Source organism: Penicillium psychrosexuale (assembly GCF_028828465.1).
Source record: "Penicillium psychrosexuale strain IBT 29551 chromosome Unknown utg000002l, whole genome shotgun sequence".
Lineage (NCBI taxonomy): Eukaryota > Fungi > Ascomycota > Eurotiomycetes > Eurotiales > Aspergillaceae > Penicillium > Penicillium psychrosexuale.
In genome coordinates this window covers 3053482-3068093 of record NW_026643187.1, presented here as the reverse complement: position 1 = coordinate 3068093, position 14612 = coordinate 3053482, and the positions used below count along the sequence as shown (strand labels likewise).

At 50.5% G+C, this 14612-nt stretch overlaps 5 protein-coding genes across 5 annotated transcripts; 4 read left to right on the top strand and 1 right to left on the bottom strand.

The window, feature by feature from the left end:
* Nucleotides 1-699: 699 nt before the first annotated feature.
* On the top strand, nt 700-2313 carry N7518_002339 (rhomboid family membrane protein; the record flags this gene model as incomplete). Its single annotated transcript, XM_057183267.1, has 3 exons — nt 700-1156; nt 1227-1659; nt 1701-2313. 3 exons carry the CDS (start codon nt 700-702, stop codon nt 2311-2313), a joined length of 1503 nt encoding a protein of 500 aa, XP_057044717.1.
* A 439-nt stretch (nt 2314-2752) lies between these two features.
* On the top strand, nt 2753-4379 carry N7518_002338 (DHHC family palmitoyltransferase; the record flags this gene model as incomplete). The annotated part of the gene is made up of 2 exons (XM_057183266.1): nt 2753-2951; nt 3016-4379. The coding sequence occupies 2 exons, from the start codon at nt 2753-2755 to the stop codon at nt 4377-4379; spliced, it is 1563 nt and encodes a 520-aa protein (XP_057044716.1).
* A 360-nt stretch (nt 4380-4739) lies between these two features.
* N7518_002337 (ubiquitin-conjugating enzyme E2) lies at nt 4740-5675 on the top strand (the record flags this gene model as incomplete). Its single annotated transcript, XM_057183265.1, has 1 exon — nt 4740-5675. One exon carries the CDS (start codon nt 4740-4742, stop codon nt 5673-5675), a length of 936 nt encoding a protein of 311 aa, XP_057044715.1.
* Nucleotides 5676-5900: 225 nt separating this feature from the next.
* N7518_002336 (uncharacterized protein) lies at nt 5901-11955 on the bottom strand (the record flags this gene model as incomplete). Its single annotated transcript, XM_057183264.1, has 6 exons — nt 5901-8553; nt 8600-9857; nt 9896-9940; nt 10010-10454; nt 10509-11629; nt 11892-11955. 6 exons carry the CDS (start codon nt 11953-11955, stop codon nt 5901-5903), a joined length of 5586 nt encoding a protein of 1861 aa, XP_057044714.1.
* Nucleotides 11956-13081: 1126 nt separating this feature from the next.
* N7518_002335 (uncharacterized protein) lies at nt 13082-14512 on the top strand (the record flags this gene model as incomplete). The annotated part of the gene is made up of 6 exons (XM_057183263.1): nt 13082-13256; nt 13315-13433; nt 13487-13548; nt 13605-13630; nt 13689-14038; nt 14093-14512. The coding sequence occupies 6 exons, from the start codon at nt 13082-13084 to the stop codon at nt 14510-14512; spliced, it is 1152 nt and encodes a 383-aa protein (XP_057044713.1).
* Nucleotides 14513-14612: the final 100 nt, after the last annotated feature.

Genomic DNA, 14612 nt, shown 5'->3' with positions numbered 1-14612 from the left:
TACCGGTTTCTCTGGCAGAATTGTTCATGAGTTATACAGTCACACCTCATTAAAATCAAAGAATTGACCGAGAGCAGATCTTGTCAACTACAGAGGCTTCCAAAATAGTTGAGTCGCTCCAACCTTGGACATTTTTATAGAACGCCTAAGCTCTTCTGGGCAGAATTTTGACTAAAAAGGCTTCTCGTCACGTGGACGGCCTGAACCCCCACTCTGGGAAAACAAGGTTTCACATCTAGGGCACTAATCCCAATTAGGAGCCTTGGCAGGCTGTTTACTGTGTATTACGTAAGCTGGAATGTAAGGATCAGGCACAACCTTGGGACCTTGGGAATTCATTCGAGATTATCTTTACAGAAAAGAGCAAGTATAAATTAGTGAGATACGACGCAATTTTGTCGCCCCTTCGTTAGCAGCCCTATGGAAAAGTAACCAGTAACCAGGTCCGCTAGGGCGGAGTGGAAAATCCTCAGTGGAAAAGCCCCAGCCACGCGGCTGTGGCATTGCTGGGATTGCGTAGATCGGCCCAAAAATAACTTCGCGAATAATGCGACTGCCTGACTTTACCTTTCTTTCATCTGGGTTGCTCTTTGTTATATATACTCTTCATCACCTAAGCTCCCTACAACCATCTTAACGGGTTCACGGGTTCGCCTTTTTGCTCCCGAACTCTAAAACAAAGACTCAACCCCAGGCACCATGGCCTCCAACGAATACTATCACGCAAATATTCCACAACCCCCCAGCTACGACCAAGCTGTCCCCGGGAAGACAGATAATGCCCCGCACACAGCGCCTGGGCTTGGCTACGCAAGCCCGGTTTACAACCACGACGATCCCTCAGCCCCTTATCACAACCGAGAGAGTCAACAGTCATTTGCATCGGACAATGGACATTACCAAACAGCCGGACGGGCAACGGAAGGCGATAATTACGCAGAAAATATACCTCTGAAGACCAACGCCCAGTATGGAAACAATCCAGATTGGATGCGACAACAGACGCAGTACCCTCCATCACCAGGGGGTCTGGAGGATAGCCGACAACGTGATAGCCGAAAGAAGAAGGGATTTTTCAGCAAGAAGATTGCCTGGGTGACATACATCTTGACATTAGCCCAGATCATCGTATTTATTATTGAACTGGTCAAGAATGGTGAGTTCTGTTCCTGGCTCGGTCGATTCCCACATTTCGGACCAACTAACGAAATTCTTTTCCGCTCCAGCTCAGTTGACAGGGTCAGTGATCGAGACAAAACCTACCTTCAATCCGATGATCGGGCCCTCACCATACGTCCAAATATACATGGGAGCACGCTACAACCCGTGCATGAAGAACGTTGAGGGGATCCAGGATGCCAATTATACCCTTTCGTGGCTCTGTCCGAATGCCACATCGACGACGGTGACGGGAACGGGTTGTACACTGTCTGAAGTGTGCGGCTTTAGCGGTGTTCCCAACCCCTCTATTGGAGGGTCAACAGACGATCGGCCGGCTCCCAACCAGTGGTACAGATTCATTATCCCCATCTTCATGCATGGAGGATTCATCCACATCGGATTCAACCTGTTGGTTCAGATGACTATGGGTGCAGACATGGAGCGTATGGTTGGCATGTGGCGCTATACCTTGACCTACTTCGCCAGTGGTATCTTCGGGTTCGTTTTGGGGGAAACTACGCCGCACAGCTCGATCCTAGTGATGGCTGCTCGGGCGCCCTATTCGGTATCCTTGCGCTTTATCTTCTCGACCTGCTGTATGACTGGCCCCAGCGCGAATCTCCGTGGGTTGAGCTTATCATCATGCTTCTCGGAGTGGGTGTCTCGTTCGTTCTTGGTCTTCTCCCAGGATTGGACAACTTCTCCCACATTGGTGGCTTTATCATGGGTCTCGCCATTGGCCTGACTATCATGCGGTCGCCTAACGCTCTCCGCGAGCGGATTGGTCTGGCACGACAGCCATATGTTGCCATGAGCGGCGGAGCTGGCCAAGCTGGTCCCGAGCAAAAGACTATCCCCTTCATGGAGTTCTTCAAGAGCAAGCGAGGTCTCACCTCCCACTCATCAGAAAACCCCGGTCCTACAGGCGGCCCGCTCGGTTTCTTCAAGGGCCGCAAGGCTCTTTGGTGGCTGTGGTGGTTGGTTCGTGCTGGCGCCCTAGTCGCGGTCCTCATTGGTTTCATTATGTTGCTTATCGATTTTTATAAATACCCCTCCTCGAACTGCTCTTGGTGCTATCGGTTGAGTTGTCTGCCCGTCAATGGCTGGTGTACACAGAACAACCTACCGACCTCCAATGCGACCAGCAGCTGATTCGGCCTTTTTTTTACGTTCGAGAACAATCCGCATTGCATTTCAAGGCAGAGCCGTGATGAATCTATTAGAATTATGACTGTAAATATTGATATATCACCAATTACCCCAACATGCATACGAGTATATAAAAGTAGTGTCCTATGATTATTTGATAATATCCCCTATGCTTCAATGCCGTAAATAGAACATTGTTATGACGATACTTCGTGTCTCCACGTACGCACTTCTTGTGGCTGGGGCCGTGGCGGAGCATGTCAAAATTACCGTACCCGGGTTACCTTACCGTACATCTCACCTGATAGCCTCGTTTCCATCGCATATTGTAGGTACGGTTCCTGAGACTTGTCTTATCTTCAATGCTTTGCCTATAATGGGACCGATCCCGTCAAAATCCTTAATGCATAATCTTCTTTCCCTTGTGTCATAAATCTCAGTCATGGCCACCTTGGCCTCGTCACCTCCGACCTCGCCCTCGTGGCCGAAACGACGCCCTCGAGCCTGGGCTCTCCGCTGCGAACGGTACTGCTGTGCAGCAGCAACCTGCTTTCCACTCGCCTTCGTCTACGGCCTCACCACATGGGCAGTATACGTCGCTGTCAGCATCGGCATCAAACCGTCACGGAGTGACTGGATAGGTATGCAGGATATCGCTCGGACTCGAACGGGGTTATGTATCCGGGTGTACTAACATATCGGTAGGTATCCCGAGCTCCATCCTCGCATTTTCCCTCTACGCCCTCCTCAACTTCTCATATACCGTCGCTGTTTTCACTGATCCGGGGTCACCGACTTCTACCAGTCGCGGGACCGACCGTCATGAGTACAGCGCCCTCCCTCCCTCCGAAGACCCGGAGTTCACATCGTATACCGTCACCTCGACAGGTGAATCACGATACTGCAAAAAATGCCAATGTCCGAAGCCGGACCGCGCGCACCACTGCTCGACATGCAGACGATGTGTCCTCAAGATGGACCACCATTGTCCCTGGCTGGCAACATGTGTTGGGCTGCATAATTATAAGGCATTCTTGCTATTTTTGATCTACACCTCGATATTCTGTTGGGTTGTTTTTGCCATTTCAGCCGTCTGGGTCTGGACCGAGATCCTAAACGATACCCAGTACATGGATACTATTCTTCCGGTCAATGTAGTTTTGCTGGCTATCCTGGGTGGCATCATTGGATTGGTTTTGGGTGGATTTACAGCCTGGCATATCAGTCTAGCTATACGGGGTACCACTACCATTGAATGTTTGGAAAGGACCCGATATGTGTCGCCTTTGCGCAAAGCGCTATACAGACAGCGGAATGAGCCGGCGCCCAACAATAACTATTGGGGCGAGCCGGGCGAGGAAAGCATATCCAACCGAATGCAAGACTATGGAAATCAGATTATCGATGCCCACGCCAATGCAATCCCGGGAGTCACCCGGCCCGAAGAGGGCATATCTCCTGTGCCGCGCCCATCAGGGCCTCCAGACGGCTCAGGGAACGGCCTCACGCCAGCGCAACAAGCGTTGACGCGGTCATACGCCGAAATGGAACGGCAGCGCGAGCACTCGCGGTACGAGGAGTACCAAAACGACGAAGACAACGAAAAAATGCCCAGCGCGTTTGACCACGGCTGGCGGCGTAACCTGCTCCACCTTTTCGGGGACCGGCCGCTGCTCTGGGCTGTGCCCATCTGCACAACTACTGGCGACGGCTGGCACTGGGAGCCGAGTGCTAAATTCCTAGAAGCGCGTGACCGCATGCGACAGCGTCGAGAACAGGAATCCACCGAGGAGCAGCAGTACTACCGTGAGTTGTACCAGCGCAATCTAGACAACAGTAATAGTTGGATGGGAGGTGGTCCACAGCAGCGGGTGACAAGTCGCGGTGGCCTGCCTGATCGACCTCCAACCTCGGTGTCGATGCAGACTCTTGCACCTCGGTCGCCGCGGCCTCGGCCTGGCGATAGTGATTATGGGGATGACGTTGAAGAGGACGGGTTATTGGATCCGGGCGCTGGCCGCCAGCAGGCTGCACGTCGTGACCATGATGAATGGCGGGCCTGGGACTAAGAACAAGTGATTGTAGCATTTCTAAGTAGCATGTTGAAGGCGTTGTGTTTATGGCATCTACAAAGCGTATGCGCAGCCTTGGTATGGATACCCCATATTAAGGCTTTTATGCCCATTAGACCTTAATTCCTATTGTACAATGTCTATCTCTGTAAAATATGCCCTAATCATTCCGAATCCTATATTGTCGTCCGTAACAACGTTGCCACGGCCCAATAGCATCATTCCCCCGCAAACCCGGGACAGCTGTCATCTTTATCTTTTTGTCTTATCGCTCTTTCTTCCTCCCAACATGTCCAATTCAACCTTAGAACATCCTCGACTCGAAATCTAATCCCATCCAAAGACACAAAGACCAAAATGTCCTCCCCCTCAACCCGCCGCCTCCTGAAAGAAAGCAGCGACCTCCACAAAAACCCAAGTCCGTACTTCACAGCCGCCCCAATAAACGACACAAACCTCCACGACTGGCACTTCACCCTAGCTGGACCCCCCTCCCCTTCCCCCTACGCTCAAGGCCTCTACCACGGCCGCATTACCTTCCCAGCCACATACCCACTCCGCCCCCCCTCTTTCCGCTTCCTCACGCCCTCCGGCCGCTTCGAAGTCAACCGCGAAATCTGCCTCAGCATTTCCGGCCACCACGAGGAGACATGGCAGCCAGCTTGGGGCGTGCGCACTGCATTGCTGGGCATCCGCTCTGAGATCTTCAGTTCGGAGAGTCAGGGCCAGGTTGGGGGCATGGAGGGGAGTGAGGAGCTGCGGAGGGAGTATGCGCGGCTTTCGCTTGGGTGGACTTGTCGTGAGTGCGGGGCTGGGAATCTAGAGGCTATGAGGGAGTTGTGGAAGGTTTGTCGGGAGCGTGGGGTCGAGGTTGAGGGTGAGGTTGCGGCTGTGGACGGGTGTTCTGGTGTCGAGGGCCAGCGGGAGACGGTCGAGGCCGAGGCCGAGACTGATGCTGATGCTGATGCTCTGGCTCCGGCTTCAAGTGAGAATTCTATACCTGTTGGAAATGAGCACCAGGCTCGGGGAGATGATGCTATAGAGAGTACTCCGGCTGCGGAACCTGTTCCGGCTCCTTCTGCGTCTGCATCGGTGTCCGCGGCACAAACACAGGTACAGGCACAGGTACAAGCACCGGCTGCAGCTGTTATGCCTACGCAGACAAGCTCGTCTCAATTGGCTTCGACGGAGTCTCCATCTGAAAGTGTCTGGCTGGACCGGGCTATCATTGGTGTGATCGTTGCTCTTGTCTTGTTGATATTGCGCCGAGTGGCGAACGTCGACGATCTGTAAAGGAATTTAGGGTTTATGTTGAGCATTACTTTCTTTCGCTGGCTATTCGGGCGTTTGGGATTACATTACAGGAGTTGATCTATAATATACCTCTAGATAGTTTTTGAAATCAAGCACCCATATCCTTGGTCTTTTGTATTTTTCTTGACTTTTTGAGAAGTATGGCTAGCAAGTATTGTTCACATAATGTTACATTCAAGATAAGTAGTTCACGAGGATGGGCAATCAAGATAGAATCATCCACCAAGACTCCTGTAATCTCCAGCAAGCCATGTCTCCCTCGCCATCTGGCTTGACAATGCCAACTTCCTCGAGCCATTGCAGCATCAACACAGTTTCCCATGCGCCCATGGTGGGCTTGATCATGTTAGAAATGTTGGCAGCCTTGATGCCAGGCCGCATCACCAGGCACCCGAGAACAGGGCCAATAACCAGATCCCAGAGACGATGTATGAACTCTCCATTGATGTCGTACCAAAGGGGGTTTCTAGGTGGCATTTCCGGGCCTGATGGTGAAGGCGCGGGTGGAAGGTACGCGGCTGCAGCCTTGCCATGGACGGGGTTGCCGTAGCGGTACGTTGCAGTGGGAGTAATCTCGACAGGGAAACGGAACCGTTTCTTGTCCACCTGGCGAGTTTCATAGCCGCCATCGGTGAGGCCGAACTTGGCGCGAGGGGCATCGCGGGGTCGTAGTTGAATAGCACCCGAAGCGTAGAGATTGATCAATGCGAGGATATCGCCATCTTCTGCGGTGTACTCCACGTCGGATGCACCGGTAGTTCGAAATTGTAGATCTAGCATCTTTGACTTGAAATGAGCGGCACGACGCAGCTGGCTGCTTTCGACGGCACGCTTGCGGCTCAGTGTCTGCAGGAAATATTCCGAGATATCATAATTGCGACCCGGAGTGATGCGGCCACGGGTTGTTGAGCTGATGACACGTTCATTGAGTAGTGCCTGCGTCGCAGTGGTGATAAGTCGATCACCAAAGCGCTGCAGGATATCGCTCGACTCATTGGGCCGGTAGGTCTCTTCTGCGGTGACGATATTTGCACGAACCCATGTCTTCGCAGCCTCAAGTTGTGCCGTACCAACTTTTCGTGAAACCGGCTGGGCGCGTGTCTCACCATCCACGGGTACAGCGAATGGATTGCGCGCCATTAAGTTGCGCTTGTGGTTGATAGTGACACCATGCACAGCCTGGTACAGTTCGTCGCCTGCCGTAATAGCATCCTCGCGTAGTTCGAAAACACTGTCGAATTGCTGCCGTGTTGCTGGAAGGTCCGGAGCCCGTTCAGACGGAGAAACATCGAGCCTAGTGCTTGCCCATTCAACCAGGGCAGGCCAGTCGTAGCCGTCCAAATCGGAATAGTCAATGGGCGGAACTTCGTCCTTTTCATAAGCCTCAAGGAAGCACTCTTGGAAATCTCGATGCATCTTCGTAATCTGCAAGCGATTCTTGTTGAGTATCTGACGCGCTCGCCCTTCGATAAAAGACGAATCTTGATCTGGGAAAGCTTTTGTCACAAGAGGCCAATCGATCACTCTTGATTCCGCTCCGCCTGCAAGCACACGAACGACGACAAGAGCAATCACTATCTTTTGTTTGAGATCCTCGGAGATAGGGCGCACGAATCGCTGTCGGCGAATGCGTTTGGTGGTCGCCGACTGTGCTTCTTTGTCGGCTGTTGCAGTATCATCAAGTTTGGCCAGACGGCGATCTGTAACAGGAGCACGCGGGGCCCGGGGAGCCCGTGTTCTTCTTGGTTTGGGTGTCCGTTTTGGTGTCTCGGTTATCGGAGTAGTTATTACAGGAGGCTGGGGCAGAGGTTCAGGTAGAGACTGACGCTGGCGACGGACCTCGCTACGCCGTGCTGGCAAATCCGGTTCCATTTGAGGCACTTGAGGCATTTCAGGCACTTGAAGCTGTTTTGGAGGAGGTATGTCCATGTCGAAGCAAATACCGCCTGTGACCGGCGCTGGCTTGAAAGCATCTTGAACGGTTTGGTTGATAAACTGCTGGCCTTCAAGGTTCGCTTCAAAGAGATTTGGATGATGAAGCTCCCATTTGAGGATCTTTTTGGTCTTTTGAGTGAATGTTGACAGTGGAATTTTCGCTTTGGCAGCACTAGGGATTTCCGAATCTGCTTCGTCGCAAGCCAGTCTAGATAACTCGTCGACAGATTTCTCAATGTTCAAAACCGACTGTCTTGCTGCCATTGGCTTTCTTCGGCGTCTGGCCGAGCACGACCCTGTGGAGAAAGTTCCACTAGTCGAATCAAACTGTTGCACCGGATTCATCAACATGGCATACGCTCCGATGGCGGAAATTGGTTTCATCACCCGCTTGGGATGTATGATAGACTTTTGGTGCTTGCCAGGACCGCGTGTTCCTGTTCGAATATATGGACGAATAATCGATGTGTGCGGATGAGAATCAAGGTCCAATTGAGGAGGGCGTGCGAGTGTCATGAGTCGCTGAACCCCAGGCAGGTCAGGCAGTTCATCAGCTTCTTCGGCAGCCTTGGCAGCTTTGGCTTTGGCTTCCAGACGCTTGATGAAATTCGTCTGGGCCTGTCTCCTTCTTCTTGCCTCTAAGTTCACAATGGAAATAGGCTTTTGTTGTAAGTGAACATGGGTTCCTTCTTCTACCGGGAATGAGAATCTCTGCGTGCGGGGAGGTGCACCGTGTGGTCGACCACTATTTCTTGTCAAATTTGGATCCAGCTCGACATTGGCCGAAAAGAAGGGTCGCGACTCGTGGAAATCAGTAGCCAGAATCTTTTTCTGCATCTCTTTCACCAACGGATCGTCGGGTGAGATATCAGGCTTCAACAACAATGTCCTTGTTACCATCACTTTTCTCGTGTCTCGGCCGCTGAAAGTTAGCTGCCGAAGCTGGCCGGCATCAATCAGTTGCTTGCATGCAGTATTGATAGTTCGCATGTCTGGTTTTTCCCTTGGGATGGAACTTCATCCATGCAGTGACAAAAGGATACCACATTGCAGTGCCCGCGGGATATACACCATCAGCCTTTTCCATAATTTCCATAATGAGCTTTCTCCGAAGGACACTGATAGATCCGCCTCTCCCAATCAAAGGCTTAGGGGATCCCGATTCTTCCTCCTCTGGAATCAGCATGTTTCTAATGTTGGTTCTGTTCCGAACACGTGGTTTTCTGGTAGGCTTGGTGCCATGGGCGCTGAAATTGAATTTCTGGGGGGCCACTGAGCCCGATCGTGGAGTCGGAACATCAGATGGACGAGGTGTTGGGGATTGTAGAGTCGCACAGTCGGAGGATGCCACACGGCGTCGCTTTGAGGGAGTTTCAGTTTGTTCGTCCTCGAGTAGACGAGCGCTGGCACTCTTGTCACGATGGCGTGGTGTACTCGCTTTGATCGAACCCTCTTGGAGTGCTGGAACTACAACCTCGGGCAATATCTCGTTAGCGTCCTTCGAGGGTTCTTCGTTGTTTCCATTTTGGGCCTTGCGAAGACGAGATCGTTTGGCAGGTCTCCCGGTTCTCTGCTCATTGGCTTGGAAGCCCGGTGATGTTGCCGGTGAGGTCGCTGGCTCATTGGGCAGAGTTCTCTTGGCTCGCCTCGAAGTTGTCGGGGTGGGGGTCATTGCAGGCCCCTCGGAGTTGATAACTGAATGTGCAGCTTCAGGGGCAAGGCTCTCGGATGCCCGAGTAGTGGTAGCATCATCCCGTATCTTGTCGTCGTCACTTGAATCATCTTCATCCTTGACAAACCAAGGCATCGATGCTAGCTGTGGCGATTTGAAGATCGCAATTCGGCTCTGTCTCGGGCGACCTCGGGCCTTGCCGGCTGGTCGTCTTCGGCCGTGGGGAGTCACATACACACCAGGAGCAGGCTTTTCCATGACAAGAGCGTTGTATTCAGTCCAACTCTCATCCATACCAAGTGCTTCAAACTTCTCTTTCTTTGATAACCCTCTAAGGCTGTCGTGCTTTATCTTGGCTCTCTTGGCTCGCGGGGATTCTTCGACATATTCCCAGCTATAACCTTGGCTTGGCTCCGGCTTAACTTCCACGGCTTGAGATTCTCTGGGTTCGGATTGGCTAGCATCGGGTTCTCCAGCTCCAGACTCTATGGCTATGGGGTCTTTCGCTTTGGATTCTCTGGCACGCTTTTCGACAGTCGCGCGGTTCAATCTGCCTTTCGGTCGTCCCTTGGGCCGGAAACGGGGCTCATACTGCTGCTTGGAGCCAGGGGGAGTTTATCAGTACGTGTGCGGATCACTGCGGCTAAATGTTAGATTCACGGTAATTTCTCTTGTGGGATCCAAGGGGAGGAAGGGGCAATCATACCATATTGACCGTTTGGAAGTTGAACAACAAAAGGATCGCTCGAAGAAAGAAGATAGTTGGGCGGTTTAACAGCCGTGATCCCGTCGAGTAGAGTTGAATTTGGATCCTTCAACATATTCTTTGGGAATTCCTTTTTAAGGAATCCATGCTCATCAAGCTGAGGAAGAGCACCAAATGGAGGTGCCTGGATCTTTAGCGATTTGGCTTTCTTGGCTGGAATCTCAACGGCCTCCCATGATGCCTGGCCAGCTTCAACGAGCTTTGCGAAGTTGTTTACCGAATAGTGGACATAAAACATGATGGTCTTTTTCATTGCCATATCTCGAACAATGGCGTAATGGCGGAGATGAAGTGGCTGGGCCACTTGCCATAGGTCGACCAAGCGATGCACCATACTTTCAGCGGGTCTCTTGAAAAAGGACCCAAAGCAAGTCAAGTTTAAGGTCTGGATTATTTTGTCAGCTAAGAATATCTTCACTTTCGCGAGTAAGGCACTTACCTGGTTCGTGATGCCTGTTGTACCTGTTCTTTGAACGATGTCAAAGATTTGGTTGTTGAGGTTACGATCCGGCGTCCAAGACGGTACGATACGTACAGCATCTCCAACATGCTCTTTGATCATATCAACCCCACCGTCCTCCAGACTAGGCGATCTTTTGGTTTGGCCCCCCAGCTGCATTTCTCGGTCTTCTTGGTCCGGGGTAGGTTTGGTTCCTTTGGCTCGCACCCCATGCTTGTTCAAGACATCGAAATTGAATTCATGGAAAAGTTCCAGATCTTGCCCTGTGGGATCCCGTAAAAGCTTCACACAAGGATGCATTCTTTCGTATTGCGATTCGGCTCTCACACGCTGTACCACGCCTATCCGCTCCCACTTGCGGAGGGCACGGGACAAGACCTTCCAACGCCAATGGTCATCAAAGCCGAGGAGTCGTTTCAAATCATTGCGTGCAATCAGCTGGTGCTCTCGGAGAATGTTGAACAGGCTGGTGTTGAAGCTGTCGAAATCAATCATGTTCTCCGATTGCGGTTCTGACTTTGTTTGATCGCTAATAGTGTGGCGGTAGAATCGCTGCAGCGTGCAGAGGCTGGTTCTGGCCGTTTTTGTTTGAACAGGTCGCTTGTCGATGTATCCTTTTCTTTGCAAAGCATCGGTACGCTTCGGAACAGACCGTTTATCCTGGCCACTGAGCCTCACCAGGTCCGGCTGCACAATACCCTTTGACTTGCGCGAAGCAATCACCGACAGTAAGGCAAATTCAAGGGGCAGTACCTTGGATTCATCTGGTGGATGGCCAGTGATGGCAACCCAGGCTCTCTCTTCGGAGACAAAGATTCGAAGCGGTGGTAAATCAGGATTCTGATCTGCGATTTGGTTGAGCTCTAGAGAATTGCTATCGGGTTCATCTTTCTCCCTTGTTTGTGAATCAAGCTTCTCGGCTTCACTCAAGGTGAGATGGTTCCATTCATTGTGCTGGCCAATAGACACCTCTGGGTTAGTCGTGAGCCAGGACCAGACTTTGGCTTTGAAACGATGGTCAATGTTCTGGTTTTCCATCACATCCTGAGATTGTGTATGGAAATCATCAATGGCTTGCAGTAGATCAGATAATGTTGCACCTTGATGTCTGTTAGCATTCGATTCATTCGAAGTGTATATAAGAATAAAAGCGCCAATCAAGGCTTGAGATGGAGGATATAAATCGGCATTGGGTCCGCGCCACAAGAATGCAAACTCAAATCCATCATAAGAAAGTCCCGAGAGGGAAGTATAGTAGGAATTCAACATATATCCCATACTAGGGCGCTTTTCACGTAATTCCGGTGACATTGAAAATCCATATGCATGAAAAGTGGGTCCCAGTGAAGAGACTATACATACCTTGATTACCGCAGAGCGCGACTTCGTTTAGCACGAAGTCGATAAGATGTTGTACGCCAGGCATGGCTACATGTCTTTTTTCTGGATAGAAAGAGGGGAGTAAAAACAGTACTAGAAAGGTGATGGGTGTTGGAAAATTAAAGAAGGGTAGAAATTTTTGAAGGGGGGGATTCGAACGCCGAGCTTCCAAATTTTGCAGTGCGATTGTCATGTCACATGACCTTATCTTTCTCAATGTCTGATGCCTTATTTATAAGGCATCTTGAATGATCCGGAGTCTATTTTATATGAACAATAATAAATTCACTGCTATTGGACCTTTGACTTATCTAAAATAGATTACAGAAGAATATCCTACGTGCAACCAACGTTCAGGTCTGTGCTGATTAGGAGTACATTGTCCAATATAGGTAGAGTAGGTTAATTGATGTATAACAATTAATGATGTATAACTACTCCGTATTTACCCCATAGTATGCTGTAGAACATACGAGATATCTCCTTTGTACCGAGTACTCCGTATGACTGGGGCAGTTATGAACAAGCTCCAACGTAAACTCCCGAGGTCGGGCCCAGCCATGTCGGAATCGGTATCCGATATGCCTCCCGAGGTCGGTTTTAGGTCTCGATTCCTTGTTTTCTGCCGATTTGTGCATATTTAGTCTTCGCTGACTCATACCTATGAATTCATGTCTATTGCATAACTACCTGACGTCGTCCTAATTCCCCTTTTGTTTGCCTTATACTATATCCATATAGGACTATTGAATATTGGATAAGCCATATTTGATATTAGTATCCCCAAGTCCCAGACAAATAAGAGGCAAAATCAATTCGCCAAGGGATATATGCATAAAATATGCCCACATAGTTAGCAGGTGGTTTGATCAGGGCTGTGTTTTGAATGACATCATGGGGTCTTACGTCAGGTACCTGTCCTCCCAGCCAAATTAGTATGGCAACGGAAGTACCTGGCCCCATTGTTTCCGGCCAAAATTTCCTGGGCGTTCAATTTACATATTCGCCTCTTCTTCACCTCATTTTCTTGGATTATTTCTCTCTGGAAATCCATTCGGAGTCATCATCACATTCGCGCCATGTCCTAATAACACCCTTAATTCTTCATCAAACCTTTATCGCGCTTTTCCCGAACCTATCAACAACGGTAATCCGCCACTATCGCCACCCCGATGGAAGAAGGAGCCGTCCCAACACCCTCCGAGCCTCCTCCGCTCCCATACTCGTTGCACACAAGGAAGAAGTCCATTGCGTTCTTCTGGACTATCTTCGTGATCGATACCTTGGCTCAGCCGTTGATTCTATATTGGTGTCTTTGGTACCTCACCGATCTATCGCCCAACATCGGTATGTCTTGCGCAGTGGAACAAATACGTCCGTCCAGGTTGCTAATTTGGATTTGCAGTCTTCTCGATCGTTACCGCATCGCTTGGAGGAGTCTCGGTCTTCGAATACTTCTACCGCCTTCATAATTTATTCCGCAAAAGCTCGCGCGCCCGGCCCCTGAACTCCCGCGTATCATGGGTAGGTTTTGACCTGGGATTGATCATGGACCATTAACTGATACCTCTTGGTAGCTGGATTTCTTCCAAATCAACTTCACCATCGTGTGGTTGATTCTGGCCGTCGAATTGATCGTGTAAGTCTAGCATATATCGTGGAAGCAGCATGAACAATGAACTAACGAGTTCACAGTGGATCGGTACCTGAAGAACCATATGGTTAGACCAACCAATCATAATATCTTACGCAATTGCCTCATACTAACTGCTTAAACAGTACGCCTCATCGCCATGGTCCTACCAACCGTCATGTTCTACTTCGGCATCGTCTACCTTTCCCTCGACATTTTCCGTATGATGGGCTTCAAGGCTCCATTCCGAATTTCTTCCACGCCCAAAGGCTCTGTTATGCCAACTGCATTGTACGCGCTTATTGAGGACGTGGTAGCAGTTGACGGAGGTGGTGGACAGATTTATCGATATGCGCTCCGAATTCGATACCTATCGAGTCCTTATTTTCGCCGTATGCTCTTTGAAATGAACTGTTTCTGGAGTGGAGGATCCATCATCTGCGCTGCCGCCATTACCGCCATTGTTTTCACTGTCCAGGAAAACGTTGCGTTTACGGTAAGCGGGAATTCTTTTAATCCCAAATTACAATCAGACTAACCTTACGCACAGTTGGGCTGGTCCCTTCCGTTTGCCTGGGCTATTGTGTGGACCTTGATCACAATTCCCTGGGTTAAGAGTGACCTGCGTCGTGAGAAGCAGGCGTGGGCCGAAAACCGTGGACAAGGCGGCATCCGTTGGGTTGACGATATCAGCGCGCCCACTGCACGTACCCGCTTCGAGTCCGTCCAGGCTAATGTCTGGCCCTGGACTCGTGATAATCATCACCACCATCCCTCGGCACCATCCGAGGGCGTGGAGAAAATATCCGATGATGTGCCCGGAGTCTCCAATGGAGCCCATGATGTCTCTAACGATGCCTCCAGAAATTCCCCTAATGAGGCGTCTCACGTCACCGATGGAACGTATGATGGAGCAACTCTTGGCTCCTCTTCCAATGCCGAACCATCTACGGAGAAATTATCCGTGTAATATGTATGACTGATGAATTTGTTTGTTCCAATGAAGATCTCATTTTGGTCTTTTTGCTTGCTCATGCAAATGCATTGGGGAGAGGGCTTATAGATTTGAC